Source organism: Schistocerca serialis, chromosome 7 (genome assembly GCF_023864345.2).
Source record: "Schistocerca serialis cubense isolate TAMUIC-IGC-003099 chromosome 7, iqSchSeri2.2, whole genome shotgun sequence".
Lineage (NCBI taxonomy): Eukaryota > Metazoa > Arthropoda > Insecta > Orthoptera > Acrididae > Schistocerca > Schistocerca serialis.
Window position 1 is genome coordinate 265,625,945 of NC_064644.1, and position 22,518 is coordinate 265,648,462.

Genomic DNA, 22,518 nt, shown 5'->3' on the forward strand with positions numbered 1-22,518 from the left:
CTCTTACGATCTTGCTTGGCACATACTCATCTAACGCATATTGTTCGATGGTTTTGAACTTTGTCCACCGATCCTCAACAATATCTGCACTTGAGACAAAACTTTTGTGTTGAGCCATCAGGTACTCTGAAATCTGCTTTTTGTCACTTTTGCTAAACAGAAGAATCTTCCTACCCTTTTTAATATTTCTATTTACGGCTGAAATCATCGAGGCCGTAACCACTTTATGATGGCTGATTCCCTGTTCTGCGTTAACTGTTTCAAATAGTTCCGGACTGTTTGTCACCAGAAGGTCTAATATGTTATCGCCACGAGTCGGTTCTCTGTTTAACTGCTCAAGGTAGTTTTCAGTTAAAGCACTTAAAAAATTTCACTGGATTCTTTGTCCCTGCCACCCGTTATGAACGTTTGAGTGTCCCAGTCTATATGCGGCAAATTAAAATCTCCACCCAGAACTATAACATGATGGGGAAATCTACTCGAAATATTTTCCAAATTATCCTTCAGGTGCTCAGCCACAACAGCTGCTGAGCCAGGGGGCCTATAGAGACATCCAATTACCATGTCTGAGCCTGCTTTAACCGTGACCTTCACCCAAATCATTTCACATTTCGGATCACCGTCAATTTCCTTCGATACTATTGCACTTCTTATCGCTATAAACACGCCTCCCCCTTCACTGTCCAGCCTGTCTCTGCGGTATACATTCCAATCTGAGTTTAGGATTTCATTACTGTTTACGTCTGGTTTCAGCCAACTTTCTGCCCCTAGTACTATATGGGCGTTGTGACCGTTTATTAATGAGAGCAGTTCTGGGACCTTTCTATAGACGCTCCTGCAGTTTACTATTAGCACATTAATATTGTTATTCCCTGTTGCATTTTGCCTACTCCTACCTTGCCGCGTCTCAGGAGGCGTCTTGTCGGGCCTAGGGAGGGAATTCTCTAACCTAAAAAACCCCCATATGCACTCCACACGTACTCCGCTACCCTTGAAGTCGCTTCCGGCGTGTACTGCACGCCTGATCTATTCAGGGGGACCCTACATTTCTCCACCCGATAGCGGAGGTCGAGAAATTTGCACCCCAGATCTCCGCAGAATCGTCTGAGCCTCTGGTTTAAGCCTTCCACTCGGCTCCAAACCAGAGTGTTGTGACTTGGCAAGACAGCCAAGCCACTATGAGGTGAAGCCGAAAGGCACGCGTTTAAGCTCACGCAGGATGGCGTGAGGTCTGGAACAGGACTAGGTCTGTATAGTACCAAAAATAGTACGTAGCTTCTGGAATACTTAACTTTAATCCATAATTGGTGAACATCGGTCTGACGGTACATGCATCACAGGATAAATAGCAATTGATAATGGCGCCTTGCTAGATCGTAGCAAATGACGTAGCTGAACGCTATGCTAACTATCGTCTCGGCAAATGAGAGCGTAACTTGTCAGTGAACCATCGCTAGCAAAGTCGGCTGTACAACTGGGGCGAGTGCTAGGAAGTCTCTCTAGACCTGCCGTGTGGCGGCGCTCGGTCTGCAATCACTGACAGTGGCGACACGCGGGTCCGACGTATACTAACGGACCGCGGCCGATTTAAAGGCTACCACCTAGCAAGTGTTGTGTCTGGCGGTGACACCACACAGAGGACCGCGATCGGTTCTGAGAACGATAGTACAAATAGTTAGCTCTGATTCCACCCCGCGAGCGAGGCTTTCCGCCTTCACCAATTCCGCCAACCGCCTGTACGAACTGACGATGACCTCTGAACCCAGACGGCAAGAGTCATTGGTGCCGACATGAGCAACAATTTGCAGTCGGGTGCACCCAGTGTTCTCTATCGCCGCCGGTAGGGCCTCCTCCATATCTCGGATAAGACCCCCCGGCAAGCAGACAGAGTGAACACTGGCCTTCTTCCCCGACCTTTCCGTTATTTCCCTAAGGGGCTCCATCACCCGCCTAACGTTGGAGCTCCCAATAACTAATAAACCCCTCCCCCCGTGTGCCTGCTCGGACCTTGCTGAAGGAGCAGCCACATGTCCACTCACAGGCACAGTGTGGGCTACGAGCCCTGGTGAGCCGTCAGTGCACTCGATGCTGTGCATAACTGGAAAAGAGACAAAATGGCGACTTTTCGGAGCCGCCTCAAGTGAGCTGTTGTCCAGTCTCTGTGTTTGGCCCACTAAAGACAGCCACCTTGATGTGTGCACAGCAGACGTGAACCAGACGGCGGTTAGGACGACACTGGAACATGAACATGAACATGAAACTAACTAACTAACAAAGAGTCTCAGACATTTACTACTGGCTGCAAATCGGTGGATTTACCACACCAGTCGAGATAGGATAGGGTCCATGACTGTTCGTCAAAGCCTTTGAACATAGATGTTGTCATCGTGGCAGACGGGAGTATCCGCAGCTTCCTCACTATGAAAATGTAGAAGACTGGGCAACAGCTGTACACAGAGGATGTTGAAACAGACATACAGGTTATGTTCACGGAACTTGAATCGTTGGGTTCTACTCATGTTGGGAAAAGAACTTCAAAACATGACAGAACCATCTATGGCCTGAAATAAAACGTACACACAGTGTGGGCTACGAGTCCTGGTGAGCCGTCAGTGCACTCGATGCTGTGCATAACTGGAAAAGAGACAAAATGGCGACTTTTCGGAGCCGCCTCAAGTGAGCTGTTGTCCAGTCTCTGTGTTTGGCCCACTAAAGACAGCCATCTTGATGTGGCACTTTGAGAAATGATCTTTTGCGAAACACCCAAGTGTCCATGGTTGGAATACCCATCGCAATGCTCGCTCTGAAACTGGTTGAGATAGACCTGCATTCGCCAACAGCAGAAATTTCTGTCAGGTTCGAAAGCGATTGTAACTGACAAGATGTGACACTCGTCTCCGGTCGCTGTTCTTTCTACGACCACTATTCTTTCGGGGTACAACATGGCTGCCAGTGGTACACCATTTCTTGTAGAAACTTGGACAGTTCATGTTGATACACGAGCAAATGAGGGTCATCATTCATGCTGTGGTTATGGACGCGTCCAAACGCAATGGCTCATTTCTGTCACGACTCCACGTCTACGTATTTTACTTCGCAGGTATCCACCTCTTAGGAGAAGAACACGGCAAGTGCCATAACCCAATTTTCTTCGCTCAGTGGAAGAGGAGGCAAAATAAGAGAACACAAGTCTCGGCTTAACCGTAGATACTCGACCGCTTCTGAGAAAATGACCATCAAAGTCTTCGACGCAATTTAGGTGTGTGTTCGAAACCCGATTACTATTTTCATCTAATTTACATTGTTTTTTTTCGTTTATCTACAGATGTCAGTACATGCTCATTACACGAAAGTTTAAATAGTGGATCCAACATAACAACCAAGTTTCACAATAAGTGTTATAAGTTTATTATGTGTGTGTGTGTGTATGGTACTTTCAGGGGTTAAAATCTTCTAAAATCCTCATATTCTTATATCAGTTTTTAATTCTCCTAACCGCGCGGGATTAGCCGAGCGGTCTCGGACGCTGCAGTCATGAACTGTGCGGTTGGTTCCTGCGGAGGTTCGAGTCCTCCCTCGGGCATGTGTGTGTGTGTGTGTGTGTGTGTGTGTGTGTGTGTGTGTGTGTTTGTCCTTAGGATAATTTAGGGTAAGTAGTGTGTAAGCTTAGGGGCTGATGACCGTAGCAGTTAAGTCCCATAAGATTTCACACACATTTGAACATTTATTCTGCTTTTTTGTTCATATGTTTATTCTTCAGGAGGATCTGTTGCATTCTCATGAATGATACGGATCTTAGAAACATTAGAAACATAGAAAATTCCAACGCCATGAGCATCGCGTGAAGGCGGGTTTGCCACAGCGAGATTTCTTCGTGTGGATCTCAATCAGGAAAGAAAAGAACATTGCTGAAGATTCTCCGCGTTAGCAATAATTTGTCGGCAAACTACACATAAAGGACCACTTTTCCGAAAACTAGCGTTTGCAATTTGGCTATGAATCAAGATACCCTACTGGAATTTCACCAAAAACAATTTCAAATAATTTTTCTATCCTTTTTTTTCTAACTGCATTCACCAGACATACAATTAGTAGACGAATTAAGACAACGTTATTTCAACACACACTGCAAAACATTTGTGTAATAATCTTCTATGGACATGGGTGGATAAATGAGAGTCAAAAATAGAAACAAAAGTAATACTCGGGTTTCGAAAACGGGACGCAAAAGTGCAAAGCCGCGACGCGAGCCACTGTACAACCACTCTTACTGAAATGCTAACTCGCTAAAAGGCACATAAAGTACCTTTGACCATAAAGTAACTTTGACCATTGTTTTTTCAGAGACCGTCGGATATCTACGGATAATCTAAGATACCTGTTCGCTTATTTTGAACCAACTTCTACCGAACAAAGTTTCTGAGAAACAGCTTTATGATACTTACCGTGATCTCTTCGTGGGCCTTCAGTGTGGCTGAGTGCTTTGCGGAGGACCCGAGTTCAGTTCCCAGCCGGGCCAGAGATTTTATCCGTCCGGGGCTGCGTGTTGTGATGTCCTGTTCGTCATTTCATCATCATTGATGCGCACGTCGCCGAGTTGACGTCAAATAAAAAGCAGTTTACTATGCAGCAGATAAGGACTCCCGGCCAATAATGCCTTACGATCATTTCATTTCACTATGCTGATTCTATACAATCGACAATGGTCTCCAAGTAGCCAAACATCCAGAGGATCAAGTCTATTCCGTGTAAACACAGCCCACACCATTATGTAGCCATCACCAGCTTATGCAGTGCCTTATTGACAACTAGGGTCCATGGCGTCGAGGAGTATAAGTCACACTCGAACCCTATTATCAGCACTTACCAACTAAAATCGGGACTCATCTGAACAGACCACGGCTACCCTTTCGTCTAGGGTCCAACCGATATGGTCACGAGCCCAGGGAATGGGCTGCAGGCGATACCATGCTGGTAACAAAGGCACGCGCGTCGGTCGTCTGCTGCCATAGCCCACTGACGCAAAGTTTCACAGCACTGTCTTAACTATACGTTGGTCGCATGTCCTACGTTGATTTCTGCAGTTATTTCACGCGGAGTTGCCTGTCTATTAGCACTGACAACTCTGCCGCTTCTCTCGGTTGTTAATTGAATAGCGACAGCCATTGCATAGTCCATAGTAAGAGACAATGCCTGAAATTTGGTATTCTCGGCATACTCTTGATGCTGTGGGTCTCGAAATATTAAATTCCTTGACGATTTGCGAAACAGAATGTTCTTTGCGTCTAGCTCCAACAACCGTTTAGCGTTCAAGTCTGTTAAGTCCCGTCGTACTGCCATAATCACGTCGGACACCTTCCTCGTTGTCAGCCAGAATATCGTGGCAAGATATGGACGTCATCTAGGTTAAATCCCTAAACCTCATGGAAGTATATGCTCTGAGTGAAAAGTGGGGTACCAGATGCCACCTTCCTCAACACCTTTAAAAATTTTCCAAAAATTTTGACATTCCAACACATTCGCGCTCTCTTTAACATGCAGCTCACCGAATACTCCCACAAGCCCCCCAAACAGTAAGTCACTCATACTCACTAGTCCATTACTGCCAGTCGCTTATACCCATCCACTCCCAGTTGCCCATTTTCAATCACTCTTTCATCGCAACTCATTGTCATTATCCCTTTGTGTCTCTCTGTCATTGTCTCCTGTGTCACGGCCAGAGTCCCCTTCGTTCTGTCTCCCTCTTGCTCTTCCTTACTGCTAATATCTCATTCCTTCCTTGCTACTGCTGTTTTCTCTTCTCACTGTCGCTGTCGCTCTTCCTCGTTGCAGTTATCATATACTCTGTCTCTCCTTATCACTGGCTCTCACTTTTCCTTTCTCTTTCTCTTTATCCCTCCCCCTCCCCTATAGCACTGTCTCCTCCACTCTTTTGCTAGAACCGTTCTGTCACTGTTAACTTTGTTCCACTGACATTGTGTCTCTCTCTTTTCCCCTCACACTGCCATTGTGTGCTTCGCTCTTTATATAACACAACCACTGTCTAGTATCTACCAGTATTTATTACTTTTCCGCATCTTTACCACTGCCATTGCCTTCTCCTCCGGCATAAAAAAGCGCGAATATGTTCCTATCCATTTTTTTTTCAAAATTAAAAGGTACTAAGGAAGGTAGGGTGCAGGAGCTTATACCCCACTTTTCAGTCTTATAAATAAGCAGGAACATATCCGCATTTTTTATGCTCCGATAGGAGCATTTTTCCGCTGGTTTCCTCCTTGTCCCTGTTACGGAAGGGCATGTAACCCATATGAAAACAAGTGTATTGGTCAGTAAAACTTAGATAATTTCCTTATGTGAAATTGAAATAACACAAAACCGCATTTTAAGTGAAATAATTGCGTGCGTTTCAGTGCTACAACAAGGGGTTCCCAGGTGATGAAGGAGACACTTTGCTGTGTATTTCTCCTTACTACGTCAGTTTATAATCTACGTTTTTGCCGCACACCGGATTTTACGTACGTATTTTACGTACTTGGTTAGGGTAAGAATGAACATCTGTAGCTCAAAAACAGGTAAAGGTATGGTGAAAATTTTCAAGATTGTTTGAGATCGGGATCTTAGGAATACATCGTAAAAATTTCAGCCATTTGCTGAGCATAGCCGTCTTGGAATCCTCGACTGAGTTTTGGTCCGCTGGTGAAGGCGAAAATATAGTAAAAATACGCTATTTCAGGGGTCTTTCGAGGAACCGCCGATGAACTGATGATGACTCCATAAGTCACATCAGGCTGACCGATTTGCTCCATTTGCCTAAGCAGGAGAAAGTGTGTGACGTGTACTGTAGGTTGTGACACTCAGACGACCCTTCCATTGGTACACAAACGGTCCGTACCTAGCCCAACGGCTATCCAAAACACTTGACGCTACCTTTTTACCACCAACAAAACTCGAGGTATGAACACCGGAAAATCCCGTTTTATGCCACGCGTTGTGGAACGTTTTAGGGACGCATGCTGTCGCATTCATACGATTATTTATAGCGGTTTTGGGTTGCATTAAAAATGTCTTTCACGCAACAAATCGAAGCGCTGAGCACAATCCAAAGAAGATTTCTTTTTTATTTATTGTTCCGTGGGACCAAATTAAGGAGAAGTCTCCATGGTCATGGAACGAGTCAATACATAGAATTTGCTTAATTTTTCAGCTCTTCCAGGAGCTCCACGACAGAATAGAAGGACTGAGCCATGAGGAAACTCTTCAGTTTAGACTTAAAAGCGTTTTGGCTACTGCTAAGATTTTTGAGTTCTTGTGGTAGCTTATTGAAAATGGATGCAGCAGAATAGTGCACTCCTTTCTGCACAGGAGTCAAGGAAGTGCATTCCACATGCAGATTTGATTTCTGCCTAGTATTAACTGAGTGAAAGCTGCTAAATCTTGGGAATAAGCTAATATTGCTAGCAACAAACGACATTAAAGAAAATATATACTGTGAGGGCAATGTCAGAATTCCCAGACTATTGAATAGGGGTCGACAAGAGGTTCTCGAACTTACACGACATATAGCTCGAACAGCCCGTTTTTGAGCCAAAAATACCCTTTTTGAATCAGAAGAGTTACCTCAGAAAATACGAGACTACTTTACGTGTTGAACTGTCACTTATTTCAGATACTGTTCTAATGGTAAATTCATAGACATATACGTATGTGTGTGACGCTTTTCGGCAGAACGACGTGGAGAACCACGGCTTCGCCAACTTCACGGCGCTGAAGAGCAAGTATCCAGGGCTGAAGACGCAGCTGGCTATCGGCGGCTGGGCCGAGGGCGGGCGCAAGTACTCGGCCATGGCCGCCGTGCCGGCCCGCAGGCGCAGCCTCATCGCCAGCGTCGTCGGTGAGTACCGAGTACCACAGTACCTAGTACCGAGGATCTAGTACCCAGCAACGAGTACCAAGTACCAGGTACAGACCATCAGATACCTAGTACCTAGTAACGAGTACCACAGTACCTAGTACTGAGGATCTAGTACCCAGCAACGAGCACCAAGTACCAGGTACAGACCATCGAATACCTACTACCTAGTAACGAGTACCACAGTACCTAGTACCGAGGATCTAGTACCTAGCAACGAGTACCAATTACAAGGTACAGACCATCGAATGCCTACTACCTAGTAACGAGTACCATAGTGCCTAGTACCGAGGATTTAGTACCCAGCAACGAGTACCAAGTACCATGTACAGGCCATCGAATACCTAGTACCTAGTAACGAGTACCAAGTACAACGAGTACCTAGTAACGAATATTGAGTACCTAGTACCGAGAACTTAGTATCTAGAAACCAGTAACGAGTACAGCGAGTACCGAGTACGGAGGACAAACGAGAGCGCTCACCCAGTCTGTGTGACCACCTCACAATCACACACCCACCGTCACCACTGGCTGTAACAGCCAGACATTCCACGCAGGCGTTGCGGGGGGCATGCGCGCTATAGGCACACATCGCTAATGTCTCTCCTTGCGTCTTGAATAGCTGTGCCCCTTACGCACAAGATTTCACACTTTCGTAGGTATATTGACAGCGGTCGCTGCAAATGATTAAAAGGCTGCTTGTCGAAAGGGATTGAGTTTCCAGTCATTTTAGGAATGCCAACTCATTTTCATCAATCACGAATACTAGCCTTGTGGAATGTTTACCACCAGTATTCTCATGAAATACTGGTGTGAAATGGAATGACGACAGTGAGAATTTGTGCCGAACCAGATTTCGCGCCTCAAGCCAAAGGCAAGCATGTTAAAGCCAAAGTTTCTAACTTAGAATGGGCAAATGATTGACCTGCATCGGGGATTATGTGGAAAATAGTCGAACCTACTTGGAACACTTATTATACTTTGGTTACAGTGTATGTGTATGGTCGCGACTGAAAACATGTAGGGCCAAATACGTCTTAGTTGACCCTCGTAGTCTGTCGTTGTAGAATGATTGCCTTCAGTGTCTCCAGTAGTGGACTGTGACGCCATGTCGTGGAACATGCTCCCTGCAGAGATTAAAGGTAGCTTGGACGTTTAATTTGGAATAAAAATTGCCTAACAAAACCTATCAGATTTATACCAATATATCTGATCTTTAATAAAGAGCACTGAAACAAGAGTAATTATTAACCTCACCCCACGTGAGGCAGAACACTTAGAAGCAAATGCAACAGAGAAAGTGGAAAGCAGTATTAGCTATAGCATTAGCAAGCAGAGTTCGTAGTATTTCGTGAAAACTGGTTAAGCACGAAACGAAATACGAGGATCTTTGACTGGCACACACTGACAGCTGTACTTCAGCATCCAATTTAGGCATCTTACCTGTATAGCGCTTAGCGTATTTTGAGTTTTATTACTCCACTGCTACAAATAGATGACCTTGAGAAGTACCGTGAAAGTTTGTATACGTGTTTTACAGACATCTTAACAGCTTTGCACCAGAAAGTGAATTTTCGTTAAAGATATGACGAGCAATGGTAGTGTGCTTTTTCGCCACAATGTCATAGCTCAGATTCCACTTAATTCGCGTTTTTTCGATAACGGAGTAAAAAATGAGAGCCATTTTTTTACGTTTCCTCTTTCACTTATTTCTATTTCAGAATCTTTGTTCTAATCATTACGTACGGGGTGACAATTACCGAACCATATTCGAAAAACGTAAATTAGTTACAAACTGCGGCACGCATACATTATATTTTGAACATGTAAACGACACTGCAGATATTCTGATATAGGTTATGACATGTTCGATGTGCCTGCCATCATTGGCGATGATGTGGCGCCGACGAATAGCGAAATTATGCATGACCGCTGAAGTGTCGGAACATCGATGATATCGATTACCTCCTGAATAGCTGTTTTCAGCTCAGAAATGATTTTGGGGTTATTTATACACACTTAGTCTTTAATATAGCCTCACAGAAAAGAGTCGCGTGTGTTCAGACCCGGAGAATATGGCGGTCAATCGAGGCCCATGTCAGTGAGCTCTGGGTACTCAGACCCAGACTGCGGTCCCCAAAGTGCTCCTCCAGGACATCAGACGCTCCCACGCTTCGATGGGGTCGAGCGTCTTGCATGAATCACATCTTGTCGAAATCAGTGTCACTTTGGATTATGGAGATGAAACCACCTTTCAAAACCTTCACGTACCGTTCGGTAGCCACCGTACCATCAGGAAATATCGCACCGATTGTTCCGTGACTGGACACTGCACACCAAACAGTCATGTGTTCAGGGTGAAGAGACTTCTCGATTGCGAAATGCGGATTCTCAGTTCCCCAGATGAGCCAGTTTCGCTTATTGACGAACCCATCCCAATGCAAGTGGGCTTCGTCGCTAAACGAAACCATAATGCGCATACTAATTCCCGTCATATCCCGCGGCTAACCGTGCAGTTTGAACGTCCTAACGCAAACCGTTCAAAAGTTATGACGATTTTTTTTCGTATAGTTCAATAATTTTCACCCTGTGCAAGTGACTGCGGAGAAGTGTCACAAAGAAAAAAAAAAGAAAAAAAAATGCATTTGGACCTATGAAATTGTTACAGTAAATGAGGTATGCGATTTGCACCACTTGCTTGTACACTATTATTTTCAATTTTTCTTTATTTGCCTTTCTCCTTTTTAATAGACAAGTAAAATATTAACATTTTCTCGACATCTCTTCAGAAAAGCAAAATCATACGGTGCGCGCAAGAAAATAAAAATACAATTTCAGTGCTCGTATTTCGGGGTAATAAAAGAAGTGGCGCCAACAATATCTTTTTTTAGTTATTCTGTTGTACTGATTGATATTGTTGAATTTGTTCTAATCAATTATGTTACAAGACACTGTACAGGAAATTGTCTTACGCAGAAATGCGTAGTTACACACAAGTGTTTCCATTAATTGGGGGAAATTAATCAAATCGTCATGTATAAATTTTATCTGCATATGAACATAGCACCAATATGTAAACAGTAACTGGTAGCTTACTCAAACAGACTTTCAAATTCATCTAGCACTTGTCTCGTAAATATTATCTCTGTAATAAAAGAGTTTATAATACCTGTCTCCAGATTTTTTTCAGTATATACAGTGCCTCACAACAATATGATGTTTACAGTTGTACATTTGTTGTACATACCTATGAAAAGTATCTGAGCCTCCTTTCACATACTTCTCTTTACATCCGCAACAACGACAGTATTACTCCATAACTGTTACTAAAACTCAAACGTGCGCAGAAACGTTTATGAAATAAGGCGAATACATGTAATATTCAAGCTGAGAACATGCGCAGTGGGCATACTTACTACATACATACAAACACACTATGAATTTAGCTAGAGATATTGCATGTTGCACACTCTCGCATAACATGTATTAACACTCGTATCTTTGGTGCCGATAAAAAAAAAGCCAGATTTGTTAATTCTTGCTCGTACAGTGACTAATTCGTGAAAATAGTACGAAGAACAAAAATATTTTTGTTCTGCACACACTTGCAGAAGCATGTAGCTTTGGAGAAGGACGTTAAGTTGCGTCTCGGCTGCCCTCAGAGTACATGAAGCGCTACGGCTTCGACGGCTTCGACCTGGACTGGGAGTACCCCGGCGCGGCGGACCGCGGCGGCAGCTTCTCGGACAAGAACCACTTCAAGTGCTTCGTGCAGGAGCTGCGCGAGGCGTTCGACGCGGAGGGCAAGGGCTGGGAGATCACCATGGCCGTGCCGCTCGCCAAGTTCCGCCTGCAGGAGGGCTACCACGTGCCCGAGCTCTGCGAGTGAGTAGCGCGCCCGCATTCTTCCGCTTCCCACTGCATCGCTTATCAGGGTTTGCTTACGTTTCATTTAGCCGAGCGGAGTTGCCGCGCGGTTTGAGGCGCCGTGTCACGGATTGCACGCCGGCTCCCACCGGAGGTTCGAGTCCTCCCTCGCGCATGAGTATGTGTGTTGTTCTTAGCATAAATTAGTTTGATCAGTGAATAAGCCTAACGACCGATGACCTCAGCAGTTTGGTCCCTTAGGAATTCATACACATTTGAACATTTGTACGTTTCATTCGTTTGTGAAGTGAGAGAATGAATGGCTGGCAAGTATTATGAACCGATTTCGAACACATCTCCTACCTATCTGGAGTAATTTTTAGTCTTTGTGCACTACTGGCCATTAAAATTGCTACACCAAGAAGAATTGCAAATGATAAACAGGTATTCATTGGTCAAATATATTATACTAGAACTGACATGTGATCACATTTTCACGCAATTTTGGTGCATAGATCCTGAGAAATCAGTACCCAGAACAACCACCTCCGGCCGTATTAACGGCCTTGATACGCCTGGGCATTTAGTCAAACAGAGCTTGGATGGCGTGTACAGGTACAGCTGCCCATGCAGCTTCAACACGATACCACGGTTCATCAAGAGTAGTGACTGGCGTATTGTGACGAGGCTGATAGATTTAGAGAATGTGATGGCCAGGGCAGCAGTTGAACATTTTCTGTATCCACAAAGGCCCGTACAGGTCCTGCAATATGCGGTGGTGCATTGTCCTGCTGAAATGTAGGGTTTCGCAGGGATCGAAAAAATGGCTCTGAGCACTATGGGACTTAACATCTGTGGTCATCAGTCCCCTTGAACTTAGAACTACTTAAACCTAACTAACCTACAGATATCACACACATCCATCCCCGAGGCAGGATTCGAACCTGCGACCGTAGCAGTCGCGCCGTTCCGGACTGAGCGCCTAGAACCGCGAGACCACTGCGGCCGGCTGCAGGGATCGAATGAAGGAAAGAGCCACGGTTCGTAACGCATCTGAAATGTAACGTCCATTGTTCAAAGTGCCGTCAATGCGAACAAGAGGTGACCGAGATGTGTAACCAATGGCACCCCATATCATCACGCCAAGTGATACGTCAGTATGGCGATGACGAATACACACTTCCAACGTGCGTTCACCGCGATGTCGCCAAACACGGATGCGACCACCATGATGCTGTAAACAGAACCTGGATTCATCCGAGAAAATGACGTTTTGCCATTCGCGCACCCAGTTTCATCGTTGAGTACACCATCGCAGGCGCTCCTGTCTGTGATGCAGCGTCAAGGGTAACCGCAGCCATGGTCTCCGAACTGATATGCTATGCTGCTGCAACCGTCGTCGAACTGTTCGTGCAGATGGTTGTTGTTTTGCAAACGTCCCCATCTGTTGACTCGGGGATCGAGACGTGGCTGCGCGATGCGTTACAGCCATGTGGATAAGATGCCTGTCATCTCGACTGCTAGTGATACGAGGACGTTGGATCCAGCGAGCCGTTCCGCATTACCCTCCTGAACTCACCGATTCCATATTCTGCTAACAGTCATTGGATCTCGACCAACGCGAGCAAGGAATTCGCGAAACGATAAACCGCAATCGCGATAGGCTACAATCCGACCTTTATCAAAGTCGGAGACGTGATGGTACGCATTTCTCCTCCCCACACGAGGCATCACAACAACGTTTCACCAGGCAACGCCGGTCAACTGCTGTTTGTGTATGAGAAATCGGTTGGAAACTTTCCTCATGTGAGCACGTTGTAGGTGTCGCCACCGGCGCCAACCTTGTGTGAATGCTCTGTAAAACTAATCATTTGCATATCACAGCATCTTCTTCCTGTATGTTAAATTCCGCTTCTGTCGTACGTCATCTTCGTGGTGTAACAATTTTAATGGCCAGTAGTGTAGTAACGGGACAGGATCCTCTAAGCAAATGTCCAGGCCAGCAATAAAAACTTGCAGTCTCGTCGCGAGAACCCGCTTCACACATTGGATGGCTTCAGGGGGTTCGCCGTCATTGCCGATGAATAACAAGGCTTGTTACATAGGGTGGGAAAGAGCAACAGAAACTGAATCCCTCAATGAATTTTTCATTCTGCAGCAAAGTGTATGCCTAAATGAAAGGCCCGGCACACAATTTTAACCTACCAGGAATGTCACCCAGCAGTAGAATTTAGTTCATACACGTGTACTTCGAACAGACTGCCTTTTTTATTACTGCTTTTTTTATCTCACTGTATTCATTTGTTTAGATGTATAATCGTTATTCTTTCCTTTTACCTCATGTACGTTCACAGATACGAGTGTGCCGAAAAACACTCATTGACCAGTTTGTAAGATTCCATTTCAGCATTACATTGAGCAGTCGAGCAAAGGTACCAGTATTTTAACGATGCCACTGGCAGTTGTGGCTTATCGTTCATTTGCGACAAGACGTTCCATGGATCAGGTTACCTTCCATTCACAAAGCTGTTGCACTCAACGACTGTTATATTGAGTTGTAAATTATAGATTGCAGTGATCACACGTCCTTTTTAAATTTTATTGTGCAGATCTAGATTTCGGCTAGAAGCTAGCCATTCTCAATGCTAAGAATACAAAAGGTACGTACTTAGATGATGTTATAAAAAGCTACAAGTAATGGCTTAACTCGTGTGGTTTGTCTATTACATACCACTATTAGATTATAACCAACAGATGTGCCCTGCATACAGCCTACCTTCCGCAAACAGTAGTCTTCAACGAACTGCGGATGAAGCCCGACCAAAGGGAATTACATGCATTGAGCGAAAATAATAGTGGTATGTAATATACAAACCATACGAGTTAAGCCATTACTTGTAACTTTTTTACGATATCATCTAACTATGTACTTCTTGTATTCTTAGCATTGAGAGTGGCTAGCTTCTAGCCGAAATCTAGATCTGCACAATAAAAAATTTAAGGACGACGACTGATGGCTGCAATCTATAATTTAAATTTTCCATGGATGTTTGTAGGCTCTACTAAAATATTCAGGTTAGGCCACGTATTTTTTCCAGAATACATTTTGGAACAGCATCCTCTATAACTGCAACTGTCATTTTAATTCTTATTTATTGTCGACGATGCCATAATTCGGAAATAAAATATTTGGCCTCTTTGCTGAGCGAATTTCGCTCACAGTGGAAAAGTTTGGATATTCCCAAACGGCGTACGAAAGTCGACTGGAATGTGGGACAACTGGGGGGCCTAGTCTCAGGACACAGAAGCTGTAGAGCGGCCCTACGGCCCCCCTGTGTTGCAGGCTGGTGGACGCGATCCACGTGATGTCGTACGACCTGCGAGGCAACTGGGCCGGCTTCGCCGACACCCACTCGCCGCTCTACAAGCGACCCCACGACCAGTGGGCCTACGAGAAGCTCAACGTCGTGAGTATTACATCACACTTTGTCCCGTCACCTTTCTCACTCAACATAATTCACGTCAACCTTAAATACGTGCAGCGAACATCAGTAAAAGCAACATTAACGCCTTTAATATTAAGCAATTTGTAGAAACATTATTGGTTCAGAGCAGAGAATTAGCAATCTCAACAGAGTTTCCATTCCCGTATGCCGATATCCTATCGTACGAGTAGTTGAAAAAGTTCTGTACAGCCTGAAATGGTGCCTTGAGCCTGAAGGAGATTCCACCTTTTCCAAACCAACCTTTCCTCTTCCAGTACGTCTCCATAATTTGTTTATTCATTTTCTGGTCGTCTTGAATATCAACCCATACACGTTCACAAATATGCATGCGGTGTAAAATAATTTTTGAGAATTTTATAAAATTCCGTTTGAGCATAACAAAGGCCACATTATTACATTATCGCTGTTAGGTTGATGCTTCCACGTCTACTGATGGTTACGGCTATTTTGCCATACGTAGTCTGGCTGCGGTGCATGTAGAAAATAAAACTGGGCTACTCAAGACGCTTTCCCTTAATCTCTTAATTGGCAGCTACTTTCAGTGCAAACCATGATCTCGATCATGTTATAGCTCATGTCTTCCCTCATTTTCAGCCTCTTCGCGTCTTAAAAGATGGCTCGATTCCACACAGAAAATAAACTTTGCAACTTTCCGAAGATGCTGTCCATCCGCGGATATCAGAAAAGACACTGTGGAGTTAGGTAGCAGATGCAGGGACAGACTAGAAAAACGCAGGGATAAGCTACAAGCCTCTTACATTTCCTTCTCGAAAACTTCTCCTCTTTCATCTCCTTTGACACTCACAGCTACTGCCTGTAAACTTTATACACTGCGCAACAGAATTAAAGTATCACTTTTTCGAAACCTCGTAGCTTACACCCGTTGCGACGTTTAGGTTTGAAATTTGATTCAAAGGTGCGTATAACCTTCCTCCGCAATAGTACAAAAGCGTGCCGCCCTCCGACGTCAACCTCGATCTTGATGATGCTTCTAACAGCAAGGCGTCGACACATGCGAGGGTAATGCCATAGGTCAGAAGTTCATGCGAGCCGTGAGGTGGGTTAATGATGACACATTGGCACTAAACGTCACCACAATATCTGCCCAACGCTACCGCGTACGTGTCACACAATGGGAAGGTCGTTGCAGCCCCTCTAACCCACATTTCACCCCTGTTTGGACACCTCTGCGATGGAGGTTGGAACTGTGACACATACCGTTGTGCGCGAATCAAACGGCAAAGAGTCCCTCTAAACCCTCCCTCAATTCGGCAACACCGTCGGTGTCATCCACGCAGCTTTCCTGAGCACATTAGAAATGTATCTTCAGAAATTTCGGCACTAAATCAGCCTGGCGGGTGCTCTAGTGCCTGATGGTTAGGCAACCCCTTCTTACCCCTTTGGTTGGGTTTCCCTACCTTCAGGCAATAGAGCAGCCGCCAGGCCGATTTAGTGCCGAAGTTTCTGACAGGTACATTTGTAATGTGCTCAAAAAAGTTGCATGGGTGGCAGCGACGGTGTTGCCGAATAGAGGAAGCGTCTTAGAGGGACCCTTTGCCATTTATTTACGCACATTTTAATGTTGCACTCCCGTATGATCCCGCTACAAGAGCCGGCCGTGGTGGCCAAGCGGTTAGAGGCGCTACAGTCTGGAACCGCGCGGCCGCTAGGGTCGCAGGTTCGACTCCTGCCTCGGGCATGGATGTGTGTGATGTCCTTAGGTTAGTTAGGTTTAAGTAGTTCTAAGTTCTAGGGGACTGATGACCTTAGAAGTTAAGTCCCATAGTGCTCAGAGTCATTTGAACCATTTTGAACCGCCACAAGAGGAGGAAAATAGGAGGGCTGAAAAAGCATAAGTACCCTTTTCTGCTTCGTTCAAATTTCGTCAAATGGTTTGGAACAGTCTCTAGTGTTCCAGCGTGTACAAGAGAGAATCAAATGCTGTCGCGCTGCACTCCAAAGGGGAGCGATCACTTTCAAAGTGGACGCAGCCCCGCAATGTCCTTAGAGAAGGGTTGAAGCATCTGAGGCTGTCCGCAGTGTCAAAGGTAGTCAATAACATCTTCCTGTTGCTCGTCGCACTGCGAACTGTCGTTTCCAGGCACGAAATATGTGGGGAATCAACGCTCCTGTGGCAGGGGTGGTTTCATTGAGGTCCTTTTCGTGTCAGTTTTGAGCGGCGGTGTGTCTGAAATATCTTCCTCGCCCACCTATGAGAACAACACGCAATTTCAATGCTGGACGTCACGATTCTGATCTCCATCACAGAGACGTCGAAAGAAGGGTTGAAATGTTGATAAGAGGGTCTGTGATGATCTTCTCATAGTATGACACGTTGGTGTTGGGTAGAACTATGATGAAATTTGGTGCCAATGTGACATCATTAACCCGTCTTTCGACTCACATGAATTTCGTGAATTTCTGAGCTTTGTCCTTTCCTTCGCATGTCTCGACATGTTGGTGTTTGAAGCGTCGTCGATCCAAATACTGCACGCACCTCTGCGCCAAATTTCAAACTTAAGCGCCGAAGTGGGTGGGAACTACGGGACTTTGAAAAAGTGATCCTTTAATGCTGTTGCTCAATGAAGGTAACCTCACACTCCCTGTACTTTGTTCCTGATAACTCCAAAATTTCAACGCAGTCTAAATCTTATCTAAACATGTTACAGATGTAGATTAACCTTTTTTCGACCTGTCTACTAAGACATGTCACAGCACCATGAAAATACAGTTAGCTTACTTGGGGAGTGACCTTGGACCTGTGTCGTGGTGTGACATGGTGTAAAATGTTGTTGCTTGTTACCTCTGAATACTGCAAGGTCGTTAGAAAAATAGCCATGAAATAACACATTCAAAACGTAATCTAAGGGAAATCGACATAGCTCTCCTTAGTCAATAAAAATGCTTATGCTCAAAGTAGATAAGTGAGTGCAATGCTCGTGAGAGAGGATGACTCAGCGCTATTGCCAATGTGACAGCTGAAAATAGCGCTTATTTTATGAAAAAGCAGGGTTATGCAGCAGAAACTTCCCACTCTTGGTGTACAAAACACACATTAACAGGCACGAGGCTGGTACTGCCCTAGAGCAGTGTCTCCTCGATTATTTGACCGCTTCACTCCAAGCACCGTGGTGGGGCACACAATTTGATTGGATGACCAAAATTTTGAAGCTAAACTAACAGTCTTGCTCTTACTGGCCGTGTGCTACCACATTATATCAACGTTCGATCTTCGCGCAGAAAAACCAAAAATGTTGTACTCAATTATTCGCTGAGGATGGCAGTGATGGCATGGCTTCTCCTACCCTCAGCCAGGCTTATCACTGGCTCTGCTCACAAGAGCACTGATCCGACCACAGCCCCGCTTCTGCGAAAACTCCCTGTATCCTCTCCTAATGAGATTCACTGACTGCCTTCTGTCGACAAAATGACTCGCAGACCACACCACGAGTGCACCTTCCCAAAGCAAAGCCTTCCTCCGAAACCCACATGTCCAATATCCTCTATAAAATATTCACTATTTTGTGGATATTTTGTGCTTGAAGTCTGAGGGTATTTCATATGTCTCATACATTCTGCATGCCTGCTAACAGCTTTGTCGTGGTTGGTTGCCCCAAGTACATTTCCGAGTGACTGTCATTTACTCTACGTGCCTCGTTTTGACTGGAGTCTTTCGGTAATCTGTCAAATTTTTCCTTTAAGTTCTCAAGGTTTTCGGTGCGGTAGTCTTCAAGTGTTCGTCTGTTCTGTTTTTTTTTTGTTTTTTTTTTTGTTTTTTTTTGCATCTGTGTGACGTTCTGTCATAGGTCAAACAAATCTGTTACCATTTGTGCTGCCCTTTGTATACGATGAGTATCTCCTGATAGTCCTTTCTGGTATGGTTGCCATAAACTTGCTAAGTCCTCTAGGGTGGTTCGCAGAAGTGTTCTGCAAGCAGTCTCATTTCTAGACAGATTGCGTTTTCCTAGTATGAACCGAAGTGTGGCCCCTGTTTTACTTAGCACTGCGACTATGTGATCTCTCCATTTCGTACACCTACAAATTGTTACCCCTGTTATATGCATTAGTTTCCTGATTCTAACTGTGGCTCATTGATGTTGTAGTCAAAAGATACCTGTTTTCGATTACTGGAGGACACAACTCTACAATTCTGAACGTTTAAAGCAAGTAACCGATCTTTGCACCACACTGAAATCTTGTCAATGTCTGGTAATATTTGTGCAGATTTTTTCAGAGAGAATTTAATTACAGATAATTGCAAACATGGTGGGGTTACTACGAGGGGTATTTCTTAGATAAGACCCATTTGCGAATTACAGTAAGAGTGCAGTGCGCGCGACGGCTCCCAGCATGCTTTGCGCCTGTTTAGACACCATTTGCAGCTGTACTGTCTGTCTGTGTGCTGAGTTGTCGAAGCTTATAATGTTTAAGAAAACTAAGTAACCCGACAATTGTGAGATACGATCTGTAATTCGATTGTCGAGTGAAAAAAGCTCCAGCATACCGTACAAAACAGACGGCATGGTGTAGTGGCTTCCAGTCTTATGTTGCTTCACGACAATGCAAGGCCACATATTTCTGTACAAGCATAAGGTGGGAACAATTAGATCATCCAACTTACAGTCCAGACCGTGAACTTGTTTCGGGACTTGAAGGAGTTCGTTGGTGGTCTGCGTTTGAAAGACGACGAAGAAGTGAAAACTGCAGTCATTGATTGGGTTTCTTTACAGCCGGCAGATTCCTTTGATGTCATAATTCAAATACTTGTTGAGCAGTATGACAAATGATTGAACAGATACGGAAATTATGTAGAAAACTAGGCAAAAGTAGGTAGAAATGAACAAAAATATATTTTAATGGTATAAAACAGTATTTTTATTGTTATTAAAAAACAAACTATTTAAAAAATACATTCGTAATAACAGACTGTTATTTAGCGGATTATTAACGAAGAACATGAACAGCAAGAGACCCAACACACTTTTCTGGAGCATGCCTGAAGTGCCTTCTACTTCTGTCGATGATTCTTCGTCCAACATAACATGCTCCGTTCTCCCTACTAACGAATCCTCAATCGAGTCATAAGTTTCGCTCGATACCCCATGGGATCGTACTTTCGATAATAAGTTGAGGTGTGATACAGAATCGAATACTTTTCAAATATCAAAACACATTGAGTCCAACTGACTTCATTGCTGTCACGTGAGAAAAGCATGGATTGAGTTGGCATGACGAATGTTTCTGAAATCCACGCTGCTTGGAGGTCATTCTGTTCGAGATACGTCATTGCGTTTGAGCTCGTGATATATTATAAGATTTTAGAACATATTTATATCACCTTTCTCTTCCTTCTCAAAATGTTATCTTTGTTTCTGTCCTTTTCACTGACGTGACAAGAGTGATGGGATAGCGACACGAACATATATAAAACTGATGGCCGTAGTATCACGTACACAAGGTATCAAAGGGCGGAGATGTCATTTGTACTCAGCCGACTCATGTGAAAAAGTTTGCGACGTGATTATGGCAGCACGACGGAAATTAATGTACTTCAAACGCGGAATGGTAGTTGGAACTAGACACATGGGACATTCCATTTCGGAAATCATCAGGAGTTCAGTATTCCAAGATCAGTAGTGTTAAGAGCGTACCGAGAATACCAAATGTCAACATTACCTTCCACCACAGACAACAAAGTGGCCGACGGACTTCACTTAATGACCAAGAGCAGCGGCATTTCCTTAGAGTTATCAGTGCTAATAGACAAGCAACACTGCTTGAAATAATAGCAGAAATCAATGCGGGACGTACGACGAACGTATCCGTTAGGACACTGAGGCGAAATTATGGGTTAATGAGCTCTGGCAGCAGACGACCGATGCGAGCGGTTTCGTTAAAAGCGCGATATAGTTGCAGCGCCTTTCCTGGGCTCGTGACCATGTCGATTGGACCCTAGACGACTGGAAAACCGGGACCTGATCAGATGAGTACCAATTTCAGTCGGTAAGAGCTGATGATAGAGTTCGAGTGTAGCAAAGACCCCACAATGCCATGGACCCAGGCTGTCAACAAGGCACTGTGGAGGCTTGTGATGGCTCCATAATGGTGTGGGCTGACTGCGTGCTCTGGTCCAACTGAACTACTCACTGGCTAGAAATGGTTATATTCGGCTACTTGGAGACAATTTGCAGCTATTCATGGACATCATGTTGCCAAACAACTAAGAAATTTTAATGGATGACACAGCACCATGTCAGAATATTCTCGACAATTCGAGCGAATGATTAGGCCACCCAGATCGCAAGACATGAATCTTGTCGAACATTTAACGGAGTTAATTGAGAGGTCAGTTTGTGCACAAAATCTTGCACCGGCAACACCTTCGCAATTATGGACGACTATAGAGGTAGCAGAAATAAAAACTTTGAGGTTCGCCGATGACATTGTAATTCTGTCAGAGACAGCAAAGGACTTGGAAGGGTAGTTGAACGGAATGGATAGTGTCTTGAAAGGAGGATATAAAATGAACATCAACAAAAGCAAAACGAGAATATTGGAATGTAGTCGAATTAAATCAGGTGATGTTGTGGGAATTAGATTAGGAATTGAGACGCTTAAAGAAGTAAATGAGTTTTGCTATTTGGGGAGAAAAATAACTGATGATGGTCGAAGTAGAGAGGATATAAAATGTAGACCGGCAATGACAAGGAAAGCGTTTCTGAAGAAGTGAAATTTGTTGACATCGAGTATAGATTTAAGTGTGAGGAAGTCGTTTCTGAAAGTATTTGTATGGAGTGTAGCCATGTATGGAAGTGAAACATGGACGATAAATAGTTTGGACAAGAAGAGAATAGAAGCTTTCGAAATGTGGTGCTACAGAAGAATGCTGAAGATTATATGGGTAGATCACATAACTAATGAGGAGGTATTGAACAAAACTGGGGAGAAGAGGAGTTTGTGGCACAACTTGACTAGAAGAAGGGATCGGTTGGTAGGGCATATTCTGAGGCATCAAGGGATCACCAATTTAGTCTTGGAATTCAGCGTGGAGGGTAAAAATCGTAGAGGGAACCAAGAGAGGAATACACTAAACAGATTCAGAAGGATGTAGGTTGCTGTAGGTACTGGGAGATGAAGAAGCTTGCACAGGATAGAGTAGCATGGAGAGCTGCAGCAAACCAGTCTCTGGACTGAAGACCACAACAACAATGACATGTAGCATCGCTCAATATTTCT

General features: G+C 44.4%; 1 protein-coding gene across 1 annotated transcript in view; it reads left to right on the top strand.

The window, feature by feature from the left end:
• The window catches only part of LOC126412403 (endochitinase-like), an 84,631-nt gene that overhangs the window by 39,048 nt on the left and 23,065 nt on the right, over positions 1-22,518 (top strand). The window contains exons 4-6 of the mRNA XM_050081987.1: positions 7,726-7,891; positions 11,572-11,794; positions 15,120-15,243. Coding sequence (XP_049937944.1) covers positions 7,726-7,891; positions 11,572-11,794; positions 15,120-15,243 — 513 coding nt within the window. The remainder of the gene's footprint in view (positions 1-7,725; positions 7,892-11,571; positions 11,795-15,119; positions 15,244-22,518) is intronic.